General features: G+C 37.7%; 1 protein-coding gene and 1 long non-coding RNA gene across 3 annotated transcripts; one reads left to right on the top strand and one right to left on the bottom strand.

The window, feature by feature from the left end:
* Window positions 1–12,418: 12,418 nt before the first annotated feature.
* Window positions 12,419–16,085, top strand: LOC106946493 (uncharacterized). Its single transcript, XR_001424783.1, has 2 exons — window positions 12,419–12,951; window positions 13,068–16,085. It is a non-coding gene; the product is annotated as an uncharacterized LOC106946493 (long non-coding RNA).
* A 79-nt stretch (window positions 16,086–16,164) lies between these two features.
* Window positions 16,165–22,772, bottom strand: en1b (engrailed homeobox 1b). 2 transcript variants are annotated; one of them, XM_015030846.1, is made up of 2 exons: window positions 21,939–22,772; window positions 16,165–16,954 (listed from the first exon to the last, which is right to left on the bottom strand). In XM_015030846.1, exons 1-2 carry the CDS (start codon window positions 22,471–22,473, stop codon window positions 16,623–16,625), a joined length of 867 nt encoding a protein of 288 aa, XP_014886332.1. In that variant the 5' UTR covers window positions 22,474–22,772; the 3' UTR covers window positions 16,165–16,622. The 2 variants fall into 2 exon arrangements, with proteins under 2 accessions (XP_014886332.1, XP_014886333.1); XM_015030847.1 differs by having other exon boundaries at window positions 16,165–16,942; window positions 21,939–22,771.
* Between the last annotated feature and the right edge of the window lie 4,090 nt (window positions 22,773–26,862).

The following is a 26,862-nucleotide window of genomic DNA, read 5'->3' on the forward strand; positions in this document are numbered from 1 at the left end:
AGTGTACGCATGATGTCTTAATGTATGAGAAACATCTACTATGCGTTCTCTACATCCAATCCTGAGTTTCTTTAAAAAGTAAAAGATCAAGGAGATAGCAGATGGTGTCCAGGTCAGTCGGGGCACAACCTGGTCCCTCGCCGCCTCTCTGCTGCGTGACGCCAACAAACACAGGCTGGCTTAGCCTTTGGCTGACCTGGACTTGGCATCTTGACCGCTCTTCCAGCATATGGTCCTCATGTTCACAGGTTGTAGACATATTTTCTATTCTGCCGAGAAGAAATTTATCTCTATGGTACGTTTTTGTGACGTGTTTTGTTGTTGGAGTCTTGAAAATACTTCTTTCTTTTTGTTGCAGATAATAAATCTAAACTTTTTGCCAAAATTGCCAAGCTCAGAGCAATTGAGGGCCACATTTAAAACTGAAAACCCACTTAAGACATTTGTTGTCCTTATCTCTTCAATGAAATATTAATAGACAATGTTTTAATAAAGCAAAGTAGTCTAATTTTTCAACCAGTTATTGCTTTAAATCTTGTCTTGCACAGTTACTGTAATAAATGACACAAAGCTTTTTTTGGTTTGTTTTTTTAAAAGTTTTTTTCTTAGGCTTGTGCAACAAAAGTTGGACAGAGCGCGCTATTTTTAGCAAACTGTAATCAATTGTTAATACAAGAAAATAAATAATATTTTGTCTGTAAAAATCAGAAATGAATTGCAGTTGGATAAACATGAATCGAGTTACTCCGTCGCTTGCTAATTATCACTGCTGTGCTCTGTTGTCATTTGTTACGTTTAAAGTAAATTACTCCAGATCCGAGTGAGGAATGCTTTCCTCCGTGTTAAATAATTGAGACTGGTATTGCATGGTCTGCTCTGCGTTTTGGGAGGTTGAGTCAGCTCCGAGGGTCTTTAAAGGTCCATGGGGTCGGCGAAGGCTGAGCCAAGGCGAACAGAGAGACATCTGTCCTGGCCTGGAAGGATTTCACGCTTCTGGCCGTCCACATGATTTAGGCCCTCCAAGACTACCTGCTGCGAGGCGCTCCCCACGGGTTAACCTGACACAGATGGATCCCCACCCGGCTCTGAACACACACATGGAGAGCGCGCACCGATACGAGGGTCCAGAGGCAGATGCAGGTGCGGATTTTGCAGGAGCGCGTTCAGAGCTGACACTCAGAAAGCCGCTAACATGATCGCACAGGCTGGATCTCACTGTCAACTCCTGCTAGTACAGCAGAAGGACAACACAGATGCACATTTTCCACAGACAGACAGACTGATGGATGATGATACCACACAGGCATTACTGGGAGTGTCCAAGTGAGCCAGGACAACTCTGGAGGAACCGAGCATGTGCTTTGCGTGTTTTTTCACCTTTACTAGTCTCATTTCTATTAATATAGTTTATTTATTTAGTATTACATTTCTGGGTGAGAAAATTATACTAAAAATCTTATTTGTTAACTGCAGATCAGAAGAAAATATTTGTAGCATTTAATTCCCTTTTAAACTTTTATTAAAATCGGTTTAGCTGCATTTGAGACAGGTGCAATTTTCTAACAAGTCTTAAACTCGTCCTGATGTATTTACAGGTTATATTGGTTTGAATTTACCTGAATTTTAATTGACAGAAGTAACACAGTGTATTTTTTTATTCCAGTTGATAGGAAAAAGGTAAGAATACATTTTCCACAATGCAGCTGTTTGCCTCTAGGAAAAGTTTAAACTTTTCTTAAACTTTTGGAGGATTCAGTAGCCAAGAAAATATGATAAAAGGTTTATTGTTCAATTCTCACATGAGTCTGGGACAATATTCTGAAATATATATATTAACCGTAAACAGAAACAGGAACTTTTCGACATTGTTTATAAAGGAAATAGTAAATTATGTGATTTGAATTTAACATGAAACCTAGTTAGCTTTGTGCAGGTTCTGAGTTGGAAACATGTCATTAACTAATCGATTTGTTCTATTATCAGAGGAACCACTTCAACATTTTAAGCTAGTAAAGTGGTTCTTATTTGCATTTTGTACTTTCAAACATTTTTACATGTTCACTAAATAAAACTGTGCAGTGTTGAGTTTATAAAAGACGCAAAGTGAAACAAATCCTTAATTCTGTCTGTTCGTACCGTGGCTAAGAGCGAGTTTGTTTCGCTGCGTTGGATTTAGAGGTGGGAGTTTGTGAAATAAATCTTTGACTGTCTGGATTTCAATTTCCGACTAACTTTGTCTTTTTTAAGTATTTTTATTTATTGTTTTAGATTTGAACATTTGAACCTCTGAGGTAAACTGAGATGCACAATTGCACCATATTTAATGGGTGAACTATTAAAATAGACCTTATTTTTTCAGTTTCAATTTTAAGTTTTAGCCTTTTAAAGCTGTATTTTTAATTATTAGTAATGTAATGTATGATCTTGCTGTAAACATTTTCAGTGTTTTCTGTATTTTAGTGTTATTTTGAATTACTTTTATTCCAGCCCAAGTAAATCATGTATTTTCTAAGTGTTTTTCCTGGTTAAATATAGTATTAAAATGCAAAAAGAAGACTGGAATAAGGTATCATGCTTCTTAGTAATCTAAAAAACGAACCTGTTAAAGGTTTAAATGTAATATAAAAGCGGGAAATGTTAAGAAAGTTACAAGCTACAGGTTTACTTTTGAATATAAACTAATTGAAGTGTGATAAAGTACAGAAAACTTCTCAGAAAACCTCTTTAGTTGTTTTTGTGTTCATCTGATTAATGCACCACCCAGATAGTGAATAAAAGAATCCATTTTTCTTTAAAGTTGGACTAAATGTTTCCGGTGGGCCCATCGCGATCGTCCCAGTTGTCTCTCCTAATGTGCTGTAAACTCCCCGCTCCTCCAGAGTGGCAGGGATCAGCAACATCTGGCTAGGACATCAGGAAACGCCTCGCTTTCTCCCTTTAACACACACACAGAGGTACTGCAGTGTGCACTACAGTGAGCCTGAGGCTTAGCAACATCTGGCTTCCCAGACGTCCCAGGAGGGAATCAACTTTTTTGTTGTTTTTCACCAACTGCTTCAAGTTTCAGATTTTGGTTCCTCTTGTACTTGGTCCGTGTAAATGCTGACAGACCTGGTGCTGTGTAATTTTACCTGCCTCTTGAAGTTGGGGGGAAAGTGCAGAAATTAATAATTAAAGCTGTGCTTTTATTTTATGTAATCAAAACTTCCCATTTAGAAGCTGTTTTGTCAGGGAAAAGCTGAATGGAATCATATCTACCATTTTATAAATTTTTATTGTAAATACGACAAAATACAGTCATAAAATCACCTAAATACATTGTATACTTTAATTTCATTGCATAGTATTGTCGAAAACCCTTGAATTTTTTATCTTTTGCTAATTTTCGATATTAAAAATTAGGTAGAAATTATTTTCTGTTGACATATGCTATATCTTGATGTGCTAGATTATGAGTTAATTATACAAATTAATCTAAATCATTAGCTTTTCAGTAAACTGCTACCTTGTGAGCAGGAATTGTTACATGGTTGGTATGAAGTGTCCAGTAGTAGATGACAACAAATGACCAAATAAATGACCAAAATGCCAAATAAATGACCAACACTCAGTAGACATAACTATAACACAAAGTAGATAAAACACCTTTTAATTAAATATAGATTCATATCTAATGTATCATCAAATTGAGGAAAATATATTTAGATAAGCTCCTTTTGCTAAAAGTGCATATCCTGCAAGTTTAGAATATATTGTAATAGAAATATTCTTTACTGTCCTGCTGTGGAAAAACTCAAGTGTAACAGCAGCAATTAAATGTAAATAGAAGTATGTTTATTTAAGCTAAAGCTAAAAAATATAAACACTGTGAGAGCAAATTTACAATAAAAAATACTTTAGTGACCGAAAGAGAAGTACAGCTGAGTAGGATCATTTAAAATCAGTGCATAGAAAACAGCAACAGATTATTTTAAAGAAGAAAAAAAAATCTGCAGAAATGTCATTTGAATTGAGAAAAAACTGCAAATAATATCTCAGAGATGTAAATACTTAATGAGTTTGTTGGGAGCAGAGATAGTTATAAAGTCTACTAGTTTCTGGGAGGAAGGATCTGCGATATCGCTCATATGTGCACTTAGGATGCAGCAGCTTCGTACATGGAAATTCATTTCCACATCCAACCTTCAACTTTCCAGTCTTTTCTTTTTGGCTGCCATAAAACCCAAAACAAACAAAGCTCAATTCGCAGGTTTGTTTCTTTTTAAAGATCTAATTTCTGACTTTGGATGAAGATATTTTTGCAACTATTTTACTGTCTGGAAACAACAAATTGTTCTTGAAAAACCCACTGAGGGGAAATTCATCACGACTGCTTAACTGCTCCACTGGATAGATTAATAACACTCATTTGACTCTCGTCATCCAACCATTACTCACTCCAAGCGACTCCAAAATCTATATTTTGTTGGTGAAACCTAACATGAAACCCACAGGAAATATTCTTTACTCACTCTTGTCAGCGGGAGGCTGAGATTCGCCGAGCTCTTCTCCGTTTTGCATTCCTGTTTAATTCATGTGTTTAATCCCATTTGGACTCTGTGGGGCCTGTTTTGGTTTCTTTTGTGAAGCAAGTGAGCCAAATAAACTGTCGGAGCGAGCTGCTGTGTGCGTTTCCTCTGGGGGAGTGCGCCGCTCTCCCCTCAGCCCATCGGGGGCCTGCTTCTACGCACATTAGTGGTTAATTATTATCAGCCTGCAGCCGTAATGAGCTCTGCATCGACCTGTGGCTGTTATGTAGCGGTAATATTACTTAATGGAAAAACAATCACTCCACTCTTCCCATCGAGCGTTTAAAGGGTTTTGTGTAGATATCGGCTGACGGATTTGAGAGAAAACAGGCGAGTGAACGTTTCTGAATGTGTGCAATTTGAATATTGCTTTGGTTTTTGTTTGTTTAAAAATGTAGCAAAAAGAATCAAAGCATTTAAAATAGTTGGTAAGAGCTGCCTCCTTTTCAAGATCATCTTCAGGTCAGTCCAGAAAGAAACAATGTGGCTCAACTTAACTCGATAATGAAAAACTGTAGCTTCTCACATCTGTCTTTAAACACAGCCAAAACCTGGCAAATGTCCTTACAGAAAAGCCTCTCAAATGTAATGTAATAATTCAACCCTGTTTTTTTTTATTTTATTTTTTTTAAATAAGCATTGTTTTCAGAACAGGTCTTAGTTTTTTTTCTTTAAATTACTTTCTATATTAAAGCAAAACAAGAACCCAGGCTTTTGTTTAGTCTGATGTATGTTTTATGCCTATCAAATATTAATTTTCTAATGCTTCTAGATCAAATAATATGTGTGCATTGACGTCGGGATACTCACAGCTCAATTTTTTTATTAGAATTTTTAAGAAATTATCTATTAAAATTATTTTTACCTTTAAATCAGCACTTAAATTCCAGATGTTTCTAGAGCGTGTGGGAGTAGTCAGTCATATAAATATGAGTTGCAGCACAAAAGCAAAAAAGTAGTAAAGTTACACCCTCCTTAGTGAAGCCTAGTCACCTTGGAATGCGTAAGAGTTACAGAATAATTATTTTTGTTGCGCAATTGGAACAACAATAGTCCAACACAGATGTCTTTAAGGAGGTTGTAGATGTGATGACCAACACATTCAGCTCTGGGAGACTTTCTGAATTTACCAGATTGTTCACACATTGTAGAAAGGGCACAATTATGAGAGTGTATTGACCCTTTGCAACTACGTCACTTAATTACTGGAGGCGCCATGTTGGAAGAATCGACTGCAGTGGCTTTGATTGTTTTCCCAAGTTGTTTTTGCCAATTTACCCATGACTTCCATTTGATTCTGTCCTGGTATTGATCAAAACGCCAACTTTTCCAAATGATTTATATCACTATGCTCCTTACACCAGAGCAGACTCAAATGAAAGACTAGATGCTAACCAGTTTTTTCTGTAAATGCTAGGCTACATGATAGTGGAGCAATTTCTCCATGATTCCATATCTGATTTTAATGCAGTCCTCCATGTTTGTTCTGCATTTGCCCCATTCGATTTAATCTACTTGTGTCATCCTATTTGCTAATGTTAACTGTAACTAACAGCAACCAAAGCTATCTATGTTACCGAATGATGCTAAATGCTACTTGGCTTGTGGCTTCTGCAGTGTGATTTCGATGTAGGAGGTCCCAAATCTGATCCCTGACCAGCTGTTGGAGACGGCTCTTCCTCTGTCGACAAACATCTGTGGTTCTGATCCGCACTTTTGACGGGAAAGTGCAGGACTCTGGCTCCCTCCTGCCCCTCTCGTTCCTCCTTTATTCCCGTTCTCCATTCACTCTCTCTGATGTTTGTTTTTTGCCTCGGAGCCATCTGCTCTCGATATTTTCTGAAATTCTGACTTTAATAGAGGCAGGCCAAGATGGAGAGAGAAGGGCTGAAATTGAGATCAGAGCTTCTGCTTTATTTTCTTCTTCCTTCTGCGTTGTTGCATAAGGCCCGGACAGTCGTGGAACACGTCTTCCACATTGCATGTTTGAACTTTGACCCCTCTGATTCGTCACAGCCAGCATGCAGGTGCTCAGCCTCACACCTGCCAGCCAAAAACGAGGCCAAAGAGACTAAACGTGATCAGAAATACACCTTTTATCTAAAAGAAATTACTATGCAACACATTTTAAATCAATATATCTTCTTTATACAAATAAAGATGGATTAGTTAGTTGCACTTATATTGTCAGTTATTACCTGAATAATATCAAACATGATCTCAAGCCCAAATAGGAGATATAGAGATTAAGATATTCACCTGAAACAACATTGTGTTAAATGTAAACAACATTTGTGCTGGGAAAAAAATGGCTACCTGCCTTACATGGTATAAAACACAAGTTGGGAAGATTTTCCAAACAGCTGTCGTGCTGCATTTGTGTGCAGCTGGGATTTTAGGCTTCAGTCTGAATATCAAAATGACTCCTAAGTGACTTAAACATATTTTGTTCTCAAATATGTGCATAAATTTAATTAAAAGTTTCTAAACATTAACACAGAAGAGGTTATGTTGTTGTTTTCTCTAACTATTCAGGCATTTTCTCTGTCTGCTTTTATTACTTTATTCAGTTAAATAAATCCAAACAAATCTCCACTTAGTTCTATACTTACCACCTTTTCTATGTCTCAGATTGCAGTGATATTAAAAGTATGAAATATTACTGAAAAGTCAATTTAGTCCAGGAACTTTACTTTATACAGAATAATAATTACACGCAGTCTGATGTTTTCAAGCCTTTCTTTGAATGAAAACAACATTGTGGATTTAAATGTTAATGAAATATCTGCTCTAAAGTTCTTGTTTTCCAAAGATACAAGCCTAGTTGGAGCACTGATATTTAAGACATAAAAGCATTTTTTTAGCACAAAAACTACCCTTAGTAAGAAACATTTAAATGTAAAGTTGGAACTTGTCTTTTCCACCAAAGTCAGCAACTTAAAGGTCAAATAAATCAGTTTATTGTAAGTTAAAAACTAGAATCAGGCCATTTCTGACTCAGATACACTGTATCCTGCTGCTTAATGACAATAATACAGAAACAAGTCAATTTGTCTGACGATATGCTGACATGAGGAAACAATTTGCCCTCTGGATGTTTAAATGATTAGCTCACTTGTCATAAAAACATGGCCAATAATTTATCATACTTTTATTAACGCATGGTATCTTCTGGTGTTATTCCTTTTTAATGCATATGAAGAAGTATGTTGCTATGAGCAGCATTCTTATTGTTCCTAATCTAACTCACAGACTGACAAAGACAAACAGCTTGACGGACAGACTGACGTCAGGCAGGCAAGCAAGCAAACAGAAACAGCCATTCAGACAGACTGAAGAGCTCGACTGTACGCTGCAGACCACACATTGTGCTGCCTGCGTGTTAAAACAGTCATTCATGCTTTCGCATTCTGCTGCCCAGATTCAGAGATGAGTCGGCTTCGTAACCACAACTGTTAGCCCGTGTGAGATTGTGTGTGTGTGCAGCTTATGTATGTATGCAGGCGACTGTGACGCTAAATTAGCATATTTTCAAGAAATTTGAGATTACTGGACGTAAGCCGTTGAGCAGCACATTACTTGCCTTCAAATTGCATTTAATGTCTGTGATGGAGCGCTGAGATACCCTGAATATGGGAAGCTACTCAGCCTTCAGTTAAGCCAGGCCTCATAAATAACTTCGACTTCCTCCTTTGGACGCCTGCCAAGGGGATGATCACTAGAAACTACACAACCCCTTCTTGGCTTCTTCTTAAGGCAGCCTTTTGCAAAATACCCCTCTGACAATTGACCCCTTGAAGAGTTTTCTGACTGCTGCAGTCGTGTTCGCTGCGTTTGTTTACCTTGCCCAAATGTCAGCGTCATAATTAGGGATTATTTTGCGCCTCATTTGTCATAGAAAGAAAAACACATCAGTAAAAAGCAAATTGTGGTGAATAGGTTACGACCTCTAATGCCTCTAAGTGCTAGAGTTGTTAATATACAGATAAACGACAAATTTTTGTTGTATTTGGATTTATTGATAAGGTAAAGAGGCTTAAAATAAGCTAGTATTTGTGTCTGAAGAAAAAACTCAATTTATAGTGAAAAGACTATAAAAATGTTTTTTTTTTTGTCCATATATTTCAAGTTAACATTTATTTAAAATTATAGATGTGTTTTTAAAATGTGTCTAAATCCCTGTAACGTCCACAAACAAGTTAGATTTGACCATTTAACTGTATGAATTGCTTCACTCTGGGTCACATCAAAACAACATTTCTTTCTTCTTCTGTGCTTGTTCGGATGTTGAAAGCTTGTGGCTTGAAGATAGCTCCAAAAATTTAAATTCCTCCTCTGATGGCTCCCTGATGAAGATGATGTTTGTGAAGTCTAAACTCTAGTCTGTGAAACCATTTTCCTGGAGATAATTAACTGATTTTTAATTAGTTTATTAGTATTTTGAACATTACAATATTGTACATTGTAGAATTACCTTTAATAACTTTAATGTTTAGATTTGTTTTTGTCCGTTTATTTATACATAAGTATATTGAGAAAATATTTCCTGTTGATTTGACTTGTCTCCCCATTTTAATAAACATTCAATATTTTAAACAAATTATTGAGAAATGTACTTAAATTTACTTATTTATATTTGTGATAATAATCACTCAATAGTCTGGTGAGGAATTATTCCTAGACGGTTAATTTTGGATAAATTTTGATCTCGATTGACTTGAACATCAATATATTGTAATGTAGCTTATCAGGGCTGTATTCCTTAAGCTGTTAAAATAAATAGGTCAGTCTAGTGTGTCGTTGGAGCCACTTCTAGGATTCAGCATACAGAGGTGAGTGAGTGACGATTTATTAAGGATTAGACAAGTTTGTAGATCTTGTTCGAAAACAAACTGACGGCCTAGCTGGAGATTAATTTACTGAGTGACTTTTATTACTTAATTGCTTCATGCGACTCTGAAACAAGTAGGTATAATTCATAATTATTAAGATGCACCAAAAGCAGGACTAACTATCATATTTTGAAGTAAAAGCAGTATCTGACCTTTTGATATTTTTCAGTCACAACGAACACAAAGCTTCAGCAGAAGTTAGGAAAACACTTTCTGCCTGATTTCTCCCACAATTGAACCAGTATTTTTTGCTGTATACACAGGAACAAGCAAAGCTCATCCACCAATATCACACCCTGTAAACACACACACACAAACACACACACACACAAACACACACACACACATCGAAAAGTGCTGCCCCACATTCATCATACTGTTGAAACGGGGAAGCTACTCCCAAGAGGGGAAGGTTCTCTACCCCCCATGACAGAGAGAAGTCTTCCCATGCACCGGGTCGCCAAAGAGGGCCCCACACACGGATGACATCAGTGCTCAGCCTGAAGGAGTTTTGTGACAGCCATATGTAAATTGAATATGACAAATCGCTTCCCCGAATCACCTCTCGGCACCTCTGAGCCACCGCGAAGAAAGACGGAATGGGGAAAGAGGACAGGCCGGGATCCATAGGCGCTGCTGCTTTTGAAGTGTGAGAAGAGGAGCGATAGGGTAGCCAACCAGACGGACACACAAGTCAACTATTGATTTTTTTTTTTTCAAACTAAATAAACTAACAAATGACTTCAAAGATTAAAAGGGTATTACGTTTTGGCTAGTCACCTGCTGAAACGCGGTCAGGGGTCGCACTTCGTCTACGTTCTCAGCACCGGTGGCTGTAGGAAACAGCATGCCAGTCTCCAAAGAATGTGCCGCTTTGCTCTAACGGCGCGTCGAGGACAGGGTGGGGGGGCGGCGGACCAACAGAACGCTCTACGTTTTCATCGATGGCCATCCCGTTCTCACGGCTTTGGCTTTCCAACTGTTTCACCCAGACGATGAGACGGAGAGAGGGAGGCAGCGAGAAGGTAAATGGTTTCCACATGTGAAAGGCATCAAGAAGAGGCAGAGGTGTGTGCGACCACCCATACAACAGGGGAGTCCCAGGTGGATAAATGTGTGCATTCACATGGCTCTGTTGAAAAGACGCCACAGGAGTAAAATCTGTATTTATTAGCCCGTGTATGAGAAATACAGACTTTGTTTACAAGTGGGACATTTTTATGCTTCTCTGCACGGATTTAAGTGTTATTATTGTAACAGTTTGGCCTTTGTAATACATCCTGAAAAATAATATGTTCTTGTTTTTTTTTTTTTGTACATCTTTGTTGCATTTTTTTCTCAATTTGACACATAAATAAAAATTTTAAAAATCCAAAAAACAGACTTGACAATTGACATTAACTTTGACACAGACTGGTTGCATTACATACAGTGTCATCAATGGCCGATGCCCCGGCCTCTGCTCAAATCACCCCCTGACGGGCAGTGTAAACAAGTGGCGCTGTGTATATCCCCCATGTAATCTGGATTTAGCGCGGTGAGATCACGGCTGTTGGAGCAGAGAGCCCCCCTGGATGCTCAGCTGCATTGTGGGAGGTTCCCTCTCAATGCCACCTTTGTCCATTTGTGTGTGTCGCTCCGAGATAGTGTGGTGCCGTTGACAGGCCACAATAAGCCAAGAGTAAATTTCCCCCGTGGTGAGAAGGGATCTGGTTACTCCTAAAAAAAAAAAAAAAAAAAAAAAAAAGAAACACCCACACAAAATGAGGCTCAGGCTGAAAATCATTCTTGCTGTGTCTTTTTATGCCAAGTGTCCTCAAATGCCTGTCCTCTCAAACACTGCAACTGTTTTCGACCTCTTGACAGTCCATGCTAGTCGTATTTTTGACAGCATGAGTTTTGTGTTTTCAAATGATTTCCCTGCCTTTTTTTATGCTAATGTACATCAGACTGTACAAGCCTGATGTACATTAATAAGAATGTAACTGTTTTTAAGATCAAGCATGCTAACAGAAAATTAAATGTTTAACTAGCTAGAAAACTACCAGAACAAGCCAAAACCACATTTAGCTTTAGTTACTGATGAACTGCAGAAAAATGTGTGCCTTCTTGTTATCAGAAATTTCTAACATGTTAACATAAACATTTTTAATTTCAGAATTAAAAATAAAATCCTACTTTGTTTTGCTAAAGGTGATGCTAATCCATTAGCTATAGCAGTGTCAGATGTTTTTTCTGACTAGCTAGAAATGCGACGTAAATTTGTTGCATTTGGTGTGGTTTTATTCAAACAATGCTTTCAAATATATTATACAAATTGTGCTAAAAAGTAATCATTTTCAGATTTAATTGCTATGATCATTTAAATACTAAAATAAATTATTTATTTTCTCATCATGCTAGTTTCTTTTTCTACTGTTTTGTGTTTTGTATTTTCTTTTACTTCTACCTCAGATGTCTTTATGATGCACATCATACTCTATAATTTACAACATATTATTTTGTTGCATATAATTTTGTTATTTGTTTTGATTGATGTATGCACAAATTTTTATTTTATTTTCTTAATTTGAACATTTTAAATCACACCACTGTTCCTGGCATACTCAGATAAGTCTAATTTTAAATAAAACACGTTCAAATCTCATTCATAAAGGCTGAAGAAATACAGCAACAACAAAAAAAAAGATTTTTTTTTTCTCTACCTGTGGTGTTTGTATTCATGATTTAGATGGAGAACGGTTCAGCTTTTACAGTTATTTAGGAGAAAAGGTGAGGAAGGACACACATGGAGGGTTTCTTTCTTTGTCTGCCTTTACTTGTACAGCTTGGAACGAATTGCTCCAAAACGCTCAACATTGCACCTCCATCGTCTCAGGGTGGTGATCTAAGAAGCTCTTTTAAATGGCTTTGTCCTAGTGTGTGTGTGTGTGTGTGTGTGTGTGTGTGTGTGTGTGTGTGTGTGTGTCTTCCTTCCTTTTCATGCATGCTTGAGTATTTTATTGTATGTTTCTCTCTGCCTCTGCAGCTCCAACAGGAGCCACAGTTTTGTGTGGTCCCATAGTAGTCTGAGGATATTCCTGAATTTACGATTTAGATGTTTTCATTTTAATTTAAAGCATTAAGTATTTGTGTGTCAAGCCTAAGTTGCTTCAATATACAACAAAACATTTTTAAAAGCTTAAATGCATATTTTTTTAGAAATGTTTCTTTGCTGTTTGCAGACTGTATTTTTAAAAAAATCCAAAATTAAACGTCACAATGGGAGGTCCCCCATTTGTTTCTATGTCCAGGCTCCTTGATCTTGTTCTTGCTTCATATAATTTCCTTGTAAATCTTATTAAATTGTGCCCCCCGTCTCTTGCTGCTGTTTTCTGCTTGTTATATAACTGTGTTGTTCTCGGCTCAGGCTCTTCACGCCTCATTCTGTGGCTCTGTGCTACCTGCGTCAAACCCAACTCTTCCTCCCTATTAAACAGCCAAGATTTCCAGTGTGTATTCTCCCTTTTTATTGCTTTCATTTGCATATAAATTAAATCCATATTGTGCCTGCGAGGCAGACTATGCTAACTATGCAAACGATCCCTGGCTTTTCTTTGTTTTACAGATAAACCCTCGGCTTCCTCGGTGACAAGGTGGGAGGGAGGGCGGCGGAGGCAGAGAAATCCTCCCGCTGTTTCATAATTGTATGAATTTTAAATACACTGTCATAAGAGCCTCTTCCGCATTCACAGCGGGGGAACGGGACTATCATGATAATATTAGAGCTACAGGGTTAGCTGACCGTGAAGAGCGAGGCGCTCTCGCCACCTCTGTTCACACATGCAGGCCAGATGGCCACAGAGGCTGCATTCACATTCAGAATCACATTAGGTATATGTGTGTGTGTGTGTGTGTGTGTGTGTGTGTGTGTGTGTGTGTGTGTGTGTGTGTGTGTGTGTGTGTGGATGTGTATTTTCTAAACATAACCTCCTTTCCTTTAATTCCTAGAGTGCATTAAAATTACTTTAGATTGTCTTTCTCTTTGTGCAAAAATTGAGAATATTACTCATGAGGTGTTTTGTGATGCATCATCAATACAGGATGAATTAGGCGGTGTCCGAGTGAAATTAAGTCCAATGAATATTCAAATATGTTGCTGAACAGTGATATCAAATTAGGCCTAAGTCCTTCATGGATCCCTGGAGGTTTCCATGTCTTGCAGGCACGCCGAGGCTTATTAAAGGCTAAAACATAAGCATCAAATGTGGGCGCATCTAGAAACATCCACTGCTGCTTTCTGGAAACAAAGACTGAATGAAACCAAAACAATCACTCAGTCACCGGCAAATATGTTTATGTTAAGCTGTTATAATGCCTGTTGGTTTCTAAGCGCCTTGATGTGAATGGACGGCAAAAATAATAAACAGATTTTCAGATAAATTCTTAAAAATCACGGGATTGAACCTGCCTGCGAACCTTTTAGCCCATCCCTGAAATCAATTACAGCCACCCTCCACAGCTTACGCTTGTTAACCCTGGGCTCTGTGAGGAAGATCAGAACACAAATAATTAAAAAAAAAAAAGAGCCTGAAACACAGAGACCGTGAACTCCTCCGCTGCAGACCCTTCACTGCCTCGTTAGCGCTTAATTAAATAAAACTGAACCGAGATCAGTTGAATTAAAAGTATGCGACAAGCAGAAACGATAGGAATGTGCTGGCAGGGGTGATATTGATAAACTAAAAAATAGCTCAAAGTGGCATCTTTTATTTTTGGGTCATTTTTGGTATCTTTTGATCAGCAGTCTTAGCCTGCATGACATTTTTCTGTTCATTTTTAGGAAGAATATTGCAGAATAAGAAAGTAGTCTTTCCTGTTAAAACTGAAGAAGAAGCGAATTTAGATGATCACCCTAGTTTGGTGATTAAAAAACCCAAACGTTTGTCCAATTTATGTCAGACTGAGACTTATGGCACATTCCTCAACAGCATGGGGTCTGTTTTTCTCCCATTTTGGGTTGTTTTTGAATGAAGAAGTACAATTTTGACATAATCTCACTCTTTTCTCCAAACCCTGGACAATATTTTTATGGCTTTTTTATCTCAGACATCTCATTGAATCTATTTTTGGTCACAACAAAGACCTCTAAAACATTAACACCAAAAGAGCGTGGAACACCTACTTTTTCTCCCATAAAACAGAAAACTAGACCGGCTGATTATTTCAGAAACCGCTGATTCTGTACATTGCTCAGATTTATGGAGGATGGTCCAAAAAGAGAAAACATCCAGGTCTGTGAATGAAAATCACTTCTTTGATGACTGCTTGAGAGAATAGAAATGCAACAGTCATGGAAACGTTTTATAAAACCAAGGAATGTGGGATGCCAATCTCTGAATGGACAACTGGTCAAACCTTAAAGCAGATGAGCTACAGCTGCAGACGACCACACTAAGAACAGGAAACTGAGGCGGTGATTCAGAAAGCCATACCAAAATTGGACAATGAAAGGTTGTGGAAAATGACAGCTGCTTTGTTGTTTTCACGTGGTAGTCAGATTTTGGCGTAAACAACATGAAAACACGGATCCATCATAGTGTAGCTGACAAATTGGCAGCAATTGCATAATGCTATTATTACAATACAAATCAAATTCTCCAGATGTTTTTGATGCCTTGTGGAGTCTATGCCACAAAGAATTAAGCAAGTTTTAATGTAGATAATAAGGTAGCCATGTTGAAATGTAGATTTTATCTAAATTGGTAGCTCTTGCGTTTAAGTTTTTTTTATATATTTCATTAACGGTTGCCGAGTTTTCATTTGAGAAGCCCTAACTTTTCTTTTAATTACATCAGTAATTCTTAATGAGTCTTAACTACATCGACATCTATGCTTTCTCACAACCTTTTCTCCAGACGCTCCAAACATCCATGCAGCAGTTTGAAAAATAAAACCGTGACTTTGGAGCTCAGACATCATCTTTGTCCAAATTTGACCTGAACAAATATGTTTAAAATCAGGTTTGTTTACAACAAAAAACCTAAACTTTTAAACCATATTTAGATGTTCAGACGAAGTCTGCTTCTGTCTCATTTGGATATTTTCTTATTTGAGGGGTTACGTTTGGCTGCTACTAATACCCTCCAGAGTGCGACGCCCAGAAACACACACACACACACACACGCACGCACGCACGCACGCACGCACGCACGCACACACTCCATGTTCACAGCCAGCCTCTATAAACCTCTACCTGAGCGGTTTATGCAGGCCCAAACAAGTGAAAACCAGGAAAAAAAAGCAACACACAGATACATATTTCACTCCAACGATGACAAGAACAAGGCCTCTGTGGTGAACACCAGGCAGGTTAAAGCTCAGCAAGGAGGGGAAATGCAGCAGCAGCAGCAGCAATGGGAAAACTTGTAAATGACCAGAATAGTTTAATGGGTGAAATGGTATCCAGGCAGGCAGGGAAACGGGAACTGTACCTCAACAGTGTTCGTGCTTGTGTGTGTGTCAGTGTGTGTGTTTTGTTTCTCACCAAAACCTCTCTTAGGTATCAATATAATGAAAGCGTTTGTTGTTAAATAATAGCAGAGGTTAAAGTTTAGACTGTAGTTGGAGAAAATTAGAAAAAAAACAAACTTGGTTTATGTTTTTATGACATCAAATATAGTTATAAGTAAAGTAAAAATAACAAATGCTAAATTAGTCCATTATATCTTGTTCTTTTTTCTGTTTTATTTCAGACTACATGTGAACATAGTAAAAATCTTTGGCTTGGCTGAGTCCGGCGGACTGGTTTGTTGAAGGAAAATATGGTGCAGACATGAAGGACGAGGAGAGCACGACAACCTAGAAAGTCAAACATCCCTAAAAATTAAAAATAAAAATAAAAAAATTAAAATAATAAATGGTGGATTGAAAATGAGCCTGGAATCCAATATGCAGTAATGTATACAACATGATAACTGTGTGGCTATATAAATTTTAATAATGGTCGTTCATTTTTTTTTTGTATATAATTATGTCCATATACTGTTACCATAAACAGAAATCTGTGTTTTTAAATAGCGATCCCCCCCATTTCCAGTTCAGTTGTTTTTTCTTTATCTCCATGAGTCCAGAGTCAGCCAGCCCCTGAGTAGGGAAGTGTCCGGCGGGGGGCGGGGGCCGCTCACTCGCTCTCCTCCTTCTCCTCCTGCACGGTGGTCGTTGAGTGGTTGTACAGTCCCTGCGCCATGAGCTGCAGCGCTAGGCCGTTCTTGTAGCCGCTGGCCTTTTTAATCTTGGCCCTCTTGTTCTGGAACCAGATTTTGATCTGGGACTCGTTCAGGTTCAGTTCCTGGGCGAGGGACTGTCTCCTCTGCTCCGTTATGTACCGGTTGGCCTGGAACTCGGTTTTGAGTCTCTGCAGCTGCTCAGCCGTGAACGCCGTCCTGGGCCGCTTGTCCTCCTTGCTGTTCTTCTTCTTCTTCAGTTTCCGTGTCCTTGGGCCTGGCGTGGAAACAACAAGGGGAATAAAAATATTTATTCTACGGCTGGACACCACAGCCTTAATTATCCGCTGAATGTGCCTCTGTTTAAGGTATTCTAGTGAAAATGAGTTATTTTTTCTAGTAGTATGTTAGCTGATAAAGAGAGAAAGAAGTTACACTGTAAATAGTTCACTGTTAAAATAACTGGCAGTTGTAGCAGTATTTATTTTGATCCATGTTAATATTTACTGTTCTTTCTTGTGCTACTATTTGAATATCACTCACACACGACCCCACCCTCTTTTTATACCATAATCACATGCAAAAGTACAGCTGACACAAGGCCTAAAACTGTACAAAGTTATCAAAATATCTTTCTTTTTCGACATGTGTAGTTAAAATATTAATTTAGACTGGTTGTTTTAAAAATAGATGTTTTATTTATCATCTGATCTTACTTCTAAGTCAATAATACTCACAAAAACTTTCTAGGGGAGCCTCTGCTTACCATCCCTAGTAGTTTGATGCAACAGTGTAATTAATATAAAACTAATGTGTAGTAAAGTGTCAGTGTGGTTTGAGTCAGGCACTGTGTGGGCTCGTTTGACTTGTGTTTTTTAAATGAAGCAACGTGAAAACGATACGGTCATTTCCTTTCCACTCCACTAAGTGAAACAGCAACCACTAAAAATGCTCTCCACACCTTCTTCTTTGCTTTTGTCTCAGCTTCTGACCACCGTAGTTTCTACGATGTTTTGTGTCATTTTTGCAGACAAATCAAGAAATTATTCAATTTTTTTCTTTTATAAATTTTTAGAAAGGGACAAGGCCTAATAATCATACAGTTAAGCTACATATAACTCAACTAATTTGAATGCATAAAAAAAATAAAAACATGATGAGCAGGGCACCAAACTGGTTCTAGCCCAGAGGACAACTTCCTCCAAAGCCAGTATCGTCAATACCGCACTACTAAATACACTACCCACATCTGAATGTAAGTTATGTGTATTTACTTAATAAAATGTGGTATAAACTGCTGTGAATAGTGTTGTTTGTTGTGTTCCAGTTCTGTTGTGCAACATTGTGCATTTATTTGGAAAGGTCAATGTATCACAGAGATGTACGTCCTGAGTGGAGCGGTGTCCACGTCCAGACATTTGGAGAAGTTTAAAATTCCCACCATTTGCAATTTTCTAAATGTACAGATTTGCACAAGTATTTATTTATTTATTTATTTATTTATTTATTTATTTATTTATTTATTTATTTATTCTTGTACATTTTTATATCTGATGTACAGAGTTTGAAAATACTGAGCTGCATGTTTGACTCTCCGAATCCTGTAAAATCATATATATAGGTATAACAATTTATTTCACTGAATGAGAGATCCAAAAGTAAACAGTATGAATAAATAAAATAATATAATAGTGAATTTGAATAAAAAATGGAGGAGGAATTAATCAGTCTAGATAAAAATGGGTGAAAATTAATAAAAATAAGCTAAATCGAATGAGTTTTGGAAATTTTGTTTTAAAAATTCCAATTATGGCATCACAGATGAAAAGCAATTCATCTATACATATAATGTCTACCTACCTCCTGCACTGTCAACGCTTGATAAATAATTAAAAGCCCAGTCATCGTTTGTAGCTGGATTTGTATTGAATGAATGACATTCAGATACAGTATCTTAGGACGCTTTGCAGCTGAATCTGTTACAACTTGCCCCGCCTATGAGGCAGGTTGTAACATTTCACTGCTGTCGCTTTCAGCAGCGTTGTTACAATAAATAGCACGTTGCTGAATCATTCCTTGAATTTTAATTTGTACCAAACACGTTGGAGGTGTCTGAGTCATCAGTTACGTTTTCTTCATATATTTATTTTTTATATTTAAAAAAAAAACGAACAAAAAAATGTTTTTATTGCCACTTTCTGTCTCCTTCAGGAACATGAAAAAATATTAATTGTAAAGAATATCTGATTTCTTTCTTTCTTTTTATAATTTAGGAACTTAGATTTTTTTTATTTTCTAAATTCATAAACAGGAATTATGCAAACGCAAAAATGAGAATACTACTAATGTAATGTAAAAGCCACTAATTGCACAGGGACGAAAAACCAACAAAACACACAACAGAAATTGGTTTTAGATCGTAAAAACAATGTAAAAAATTTATGTGGAAATGTACGCAAACTGTAACTGCGCTTAGAAACGAGGAACCCGCCGCCCAGCTCAAAATGAAGAGAAATAAATCGGATTTGACTTGAGTTTCTCTGAAACGTCCACGTATAAGCAGTAGCAGTACTGACACTCAAACATGAATAGATGCGGCTAAACTGGGACTCTGGATAGCAATGTGCATTAAAATAGAGGCTCATATATGTGAGCCGCGCTGGTAAAGATGAATAAAGTCATTGTGTATCAGCAGACACACAATGATACACATAATCCTTCTGGTGTTTTTTTTTTTTTTTTTTTTTTATCGACATAAAATATTTTAAAACAATACTGATTACCTTTTTTACCCAACTATAATTATTGCAGTTTCTGAAGTATCCTGAAGATAATTTAGTAAAATTACATATAAGCTAAATCTGGTTAAAATACTCCTATTATCTTGTGGCAGAATAAAAGTTCGTGCCCCTTTAAGACTATAAGGCCATACATGAAAGGATACTAATTAAGGATTAATAAGAGGTGCGTACTAAACAAGGGAGAGAAATGAGCCAATGAGATTACGCGCACCTATACTTTAATTCGTGGTCATTCTGAACAGAACCTCCGCAAAAAAAAAAGAAAAGAAAAAAAGAGAGAAAACCTACAATGTAGTTTAACTCGTAAAAAATGCTTTTTTATATATACATAAAAGCAGGAAATACGTGTGAAAATATAAACAGGTAATGAGTTACATTACAGACGCACTTTATCTCTTACAACAGCGAGGAACCCGCCGGCCAGCCTCGAATGAAACGAAGTAAGTAGATTTTGACTTCAGTTTTCTCTCAAACGCCACTATGTCTAAAATACGACAGTGTCGAGAACTAGAATAGACGCAGCTAAATTAGCTTTCTGAGTAGCAATTTATATTAAAGTGACCGCTGATACGAGTCGTACTGTTAAAGATAATAAATACATCGTGTACAGATCAACACGGGCAGTAGAGGTTGTCTGCAAACAGAGCTTTAGGGCATGATTACAAAAATATGGGGGGAAAGAAGAAAAAAATAATTTAACAAGTACCGCGAGGGCTTCTTGATTTCCCAGTCACAATTAAAAGATTAAGAATTTTACTTGTAATTTTGCATTTAGTCCTTAATCTTGGTAAAATGCATTTTAAAAACAAACAAACAACAACAACAAAAAAAACTCTAGTGGTACATTATCTTGCGCCGGAGTAAAAGCTTGTGGCCCTTTAAGGCTATGAGGTCATGCATATGCTGATACTAATTACTAATTAATAACAGCTACAGTAACGAGTGAATAAAGGAGAGAAATGAGCCAATCAGATTAGAGCAAGCGCGGCTTTGTATCCTAGGACAAACACTCAAATAAACAAGAAGGTATGTTTTTTAAAAAAAACATAAAATGCGCATGTGGATGCTATAAATACGTGTTAAAATGTATAAAAAGACCTACATACAACAGTGACACACTTCGGCTTTAAGAGACACGCCGCTCAGATTCAGTTGCAGCGAAGTCAGTCGGTTTTGACTCCATTTTTCCTTCAAACGTCCTATATAAACACTGGCAGCAGACTCACGTAGGAAAAGATAGAAGTAAATTAGCCTGTATCTGAGGCATGGTCACACTGGGTGGCTGTCTGCATTGAAATATCAGCTGATATTTGAGAGCCGTGCTGTTAAACATGAGAAATGCATTATATAATACGAGGCACAAGCCTTATAACACACACGAATACCTATTTAAACCATAAAGGCGGGCCTCTGGTGTTATTTAGCCTGCACAATGGGGAAAGTAAGTTTGTATAGCAAGGCCCCCTCTTTTTATAACATCAGTACACCATGATAAAAAAACGATCCTTTAAAGCCTGAAACCTTATAATTTTTTTTAGAAATGCAACAACATACATAATATAACTTTTAGTTAAACTTTTGGTACGTTTTTGTTTTACCCGATTATGCGCATTCGGTGGCGATTTGATTAAGTCCACAACGGCTTGTATTTATGGTATTTTATTTTAAAAATGACAATAAAGATTGCCTCGAAACCCTCATAATATACACTAAAAAGTAAAATCACATTATTTTTTAGCCAACTTAAGTAATGCTTTTTTTTCTTCTGCAAGCTAAAACAAAGACGGTGTTATACTACCTCTTCTCAGTATAGTGTTCCCTGTTTTCATTCAATTAAACCAAAATCAGACTAAAATACTGCACTCAAATATGTCGTTGCAGGATTGTAGTACATTAAAAGGTATATATTATAAACACATTTGTTAAAAATCTGTTAAAAAACGGGAGGACCCATCGTAGAATAGCTCTCGTTATACTGTACTCATTAACATATATAGTCTAATACTTAGTTAATGTCTAGCATTATTTATTTATAATATGGCAGATTTGTTTGATTCTTCTATATGACGTGGTTTTTATTTTATTTCTTTTTTATCATATATTTAATTCAACTTTCAAGCATTCAGATACTGGAGCAGTGTAAACAAAGGCGAATAGAACGGATGCAAAAATCAATTTAATCTTTTGATTTGAGTTTAAATTTGTGACTTTTCTTCTCTTTAAAACTGATTTTATATAATTAAGTTATTACATAATCCTATCCGTTTTAACGTTCAGCAGTGTTGATACTAGCTTTATAAACAAGCAATAGTTGCTTTACTTTTTAATAAAGCAATAATAATAATGGAAAAAAAAGAAAGTTATTTTTCTTTCGTAAACATGTTTGCAGCTCTGAGGTGAGTTCATTTAATCCTGGTGTAGAGAAGAGGAGACACCCTGCTCGGTGTATTTCGGGGACTACTAGCGCCTTACCAGATGAGGGCCGGTCCGAGTAGCGCGTACAGTAAACCCAGGCGGGCCACAGCAGCGGCTGGCTCTCCTTCATTCCCGCTGGAGAGCCTCCATTGCTTCCGCTCATAACCATAATCGACGACGGACTGTCCGCGTATCTGCCGGCCCCGTTGCTGGCCGCCTCGCCTGGCTTCGACGAGCTCTGCTTGGATGCGGGCGACGAGGACGTGGAGGAGGACGATGAGGGCGAGGAGGAGGCGCTGTCGCTGCTGCAGTTGGAGTCCAGGCAGAGGCTGCCGGCGTGCGGCGGCCTCGCTCCCAGCGGGTTCACGTTCTCCCTGCCCGGCGTCTGGCTGCGCTCGCGGTAGCTCGGCTCCTTCCTGCAGCCGAAGTCCGGCCGGAGGATGTTGTCGATGAAAAAGTTCGTGGTTCTGTGGGCCTGCTGCGCGGCCGGATGGGGTAGGATCATGGCAGGGGATGGGAGGTTCGGCGACAGGGACATGCTCTCGTCCTCGGTCGAGTCCCGGCCGCTGCTGGGCTCCTTGTGCTCTTCCATAACAGCTGGTGATGGTGAGAAATCTCAGCCTCTCCACACCAGATTCCACTTGTTGCTCGCTCTCCCTCCTCACTTCGATATCCAGTTCAATACAAAAAACAAGCCTCTCTCATAGAGCAAACGCCTGGTTTCTATTATAACATCAACTACAGCGGCAGCATGTCTCCTAATAACCCGAAGCTTGGCATAACCATCAGCTCCACAACAACCAGTGCCTGTGTCTCTTCACGGTGCAGCATAATATCTCTGTATTCGCTCTTCAAACTCTCCTAAAATCAGATCCCCCCCGTCCAAACCCCCGTGTGCTACTCCGCCGCGTTACGCCAGTGCGCGCACACACGTGCAACACACCAATCAGATGCTCCGATCGTCCCTGTCACGGCTTACGACGACCAATCAGGGATCCGAACGCTTCATGAAGCTGGCGCGCGCGCGCGCCTGTATCACGGAGGTGATCGATATTGGAGAAACGCACGTGCATGTGCATGTACACAGCAAAACAAAAACAAGAGCGAAGCAGCCACCATAATAAATGGAACAAAGAGGCAAAAGCAGCTTTTACCTTTGATTCCAGCAGCCAGGGGCAATTTGAGTTTCACATGATCCATATTATATTTATTATTAATATTTGAGCCCTGAATGGTATTAAAAAAAAAGTTAGATGAATGTATGCCACCCAAGGAAGTACCTGCATTTGTTAAATTTAGCTATTTCACAGTTTGGCTATTTTGGGCTACAAGTTAGAAATATCTAAATGCGCAAAATAAACTTTAGGATTTTAATACGAAACAGGAGAGAAATGTGTTTAGGGCGTACAAATATACGAAAAGCGAAATTCAAAATTTGTTCAGCCATGTTATTTTTTCATAAATTAAGCCATCAAAAACCCAACAATTTTTTTAGAATAAATATTTACAAATATAAAACCGAACATTTATTACACTTCGTCATTTTGTCCCATTTCTACTCTATTATGCTTTCAAGTTACTAAGCGATCAAAACTTAATAGGTAGTTGTGAAATGGAGGCGTCTGTTATTTATTTGCAAAAATGAATAACAGAAAAAACATTTTTATCATATTTTACCTACACTTTAATATTAAGTAAATAGGTTTATGGTGTTGACCAGGGGTCCTAAGATTCGTCTGGTCATTCAGAGCAAACATCTGGAAATACAAAATACAGTCCAAGCAAAGATGTCAGAAAATAACAAACAAAAAAAATCCAATTGCACGTGAAATTTGAGGAGTTTTATGATCGCCATAAAAAAAAATGAAAGTGCTAAACAAGAAAAATAAACTTATACGCGCAGTGGTTTATAGTTATGAAATGGTTTGTTTATAATCCAGCTGCATCATCAACAACTAAGCAAAATGCAAGTCCCATGAGGTTCATCACCCACTACACTGTGGTGTATGTATTTATCTAATTATTTTGTGAATCATAACGTTGTATTTTTAACTGGGCTGCTCACATTTTCCAATTATAACACGTTTCCTTCAGCACAACTGGGGTTATGACAGCTCTCAGGTCTCCTGCTGAGCAGCCTGTCATAGCGCTGTTTTTGCTTTTCTCTTTTAACTGTTTTGTACTCCGGAAGAGAAACCCAAGCTACTGCAGGCATACTTGGCAAGAAAACGCTTTCTGGTACGAAATGGAAGTAGGTAAGCACGAAATGGCGTGTATGCGAAGTGGGCGAAGCCGCTTACAGTGTGCTTTATGACGTGAGCACAAAGTGAAACTGCAAGCGCGGCTTGCTGCGGGGCCTGAAATGTAGTTAAATCTCTTTCATATTAATAAAATGGCCATCAAGCTCCGCAATTAGTGATTTGAAGTAATAATGATAATATTTCTAATCATAATGGCGACAAGAGGAAAGTGGGGACGTGTTGATGGCTAACAGTGGCGCGGTGAAATCTTCATCCCACAGGCCGGACTGGGAAGCTCTGGCTACTTAATTAAATTCCAATTAGGACAGTATCAATGTGCTGTTTTAGCCGCAGCGCCTTTGTGACTAAATGAGCTCTCAGTCTACTCTTATCTGGCGCCGCAAAGAGGGGCCTGCATGAGAGGGGCCACTGAAGATAATTTATAGCTTTTAATTAGTCCTCCCTCCGCCCGGTCCGCTCGGTGCTCATCACGGGGAGCGGCCTGAATAAAACCCGAGTCACAAGCGCTGTCACCGCCGCCTGGCAGGGCCCTTAATCAAAGTGAAGCAGGGGCCGCGCTACAAGCCACGTAATTTCCAAGGTGCTGATAAAGCTTGTTGAATAATAGCGGGGCCCCTCAGAGACACCATTTACAGAAATGACTTTATTGACGGCTTAACGTTGGTGATTCATTTTACCTTTCATGTACTGGGAGCCGGATTTGTCGCCGTAATAGGATGATAAATGCACTGACGGATCGCAGCCGCGCTTTTATTGAGTAGCCCATAAAGTCGAGGTGCTTCAGTACACACTCTCTCTCTCACACACACCCACACACACCATTGCACCTCTGGTTGTAAAGAAGCTGAACAGCGTTTTCCGCTTCAAAATTAAGCTTTTAATTCAAAAACATACATTAGAATAATAATATGAAAATACTGTTATTTGCATAGCAAAGCAGTTTTAGTTTTCACACAAGCAGGCTTAGACAAAAAGAAAAGTATCGTCGGGTGGTGACTCTTAAAAAGTTAAATAGATATATTAATTATTCGCTTCTTCACTGTGTTGATTTCAAATTCCACGTCTAATATTTGCGATTAATCACATTCGCACTAACATTTTTTCCATTTCTTCATACATAAACAGCATTTTAATTATAACAAATAAAACCCCAGTCAGCTCTATAAAAAGGCGGAAATTCAAACACACTAAGAACAAAGTCAAATATTTCTTATCAACTAAAAAAATCCACTATATTTAATTATGCAGGAAAATCATTTACTTTCTTTAGATATGTAAATCATAAATTTGCACCTATAATTTGCCTATAATTTGCGCGTATTTCTTTTCCCTTACCGTTTCATGATCACCTTGCATCGTGTTGTGCTCTGTGTTATATCGTTACAGTCATTTTTATTATCTTTTTTTGTCTTAAGTTGCTTGGACTCAATCTTCAAATGAACTAAGACTTTACAAATTGCTCCTTTTGACACATGTAGGTGAGATAACTTAGTGGGAAGTTGTGAAACAGCTTCCGTTGTTAGCCGTGTGCTTGTGCTGCCACCTAGTGGAGAACAGGTGCGACCTGTAAAAAGTTATTTCCTGATCTGAACAGTAGGAGGCAGTAAAACATCTTATGTATTTCTACTTGTTAATCCTTTTGTACTTAAAATTCTTATAAAAAGCAAAGGAATAAAAAAGGATTATTGATAACAAACAGTATTTTTTATTATTATTTTTTGTGTGTAGCCTAAGCAATGAATGAATGAATAAATAAAAATGGCTACAATTACTGCAATATATGTTGCTTAGAAAGTACATAAAATATTATTACTATGTGCCACCACCATGTTTTTGCAGTGGTGGTTGTGATGTGCCATGTAATTTTTCTACATTATTGCCAAAATGTCGCATTTTGGTCTCATCTGATCATCTTCTTCTATATGAACCATCAATCCAAATGTCACACTCTGACTGAAGTAGCAAAAATAATAATTTGTACCTCAGATTTTTCTCTCTGTGAAGCTTGCTGTGATGTCACAAGGATACTTCTGGTTGAAAATATCAGAATAAAAGCACTTCCTGTTCTTTTCATTCAGAAGTTCAACAATCAGATATTTACATGCTACACTATTTTTTTAAATCATTCATTATGTAGTGATTTATACCTGAAATTTGAACATCTTTACAATTTAGAAGTGACAGAAAATAGTTTCTGTCAATATTACCAATTATTCTCCAGCTCAGAGTAAGGAGAAAATCTTATTTAACCCAATACATGTCTAAATATTTCAATTTCTGTTCCTAATTAAGTCAAGGATTTTCCCTTATTCGATTAAAAGGGACATTTGTTTACCGATTATGTAAAATATCATGCTAGTTAGAGGGTAAAATTGAAGAGCATCTGTGTAACTTTAGCACCACCTAGTGTCTGAGTGGAGATAGGAAATAAAAACCAGCATTTCACTTCAGAGCTTTATGCTACTGCTAGTTATGTTACAACTTAACATAACTTTATGTTATGTTAATTTAATTTAAAGTATGTTCTTAAGAAAAGTTGCTAAAAAATGAATCTTTTTTTTAAATTACAGTGGAATCAAATTTGTACAATAACAAGAGAACAAGAAATAAGTTACACAAATCTTTTTATTTAAACTGCTCATCACATCTATTTTATTGAGAAATATTTAACTTTTTCCACATCTTGTAAAATTAAACAAAAATGATGTTCATCTCATGCA

The sequence above is a fragment of the Poecilia latipinna genome, unplaced genomic scaffold (assembly GCF_001443285.1).
Source record: "Poecilia latipinna isolate Pla-1442-1.1 unplaced genomic scaffold, P_latipinna-1.0 Scaffold194, whole genome shotgun sequence".
In the NCBI taxonomy this organism is placed as follows: Eukaryota; Metazoa; Chordata; class Actinopteri; order Cyprinodontiformes; family Poeciliidae; genus Poecilia; species Poecilia latipinna.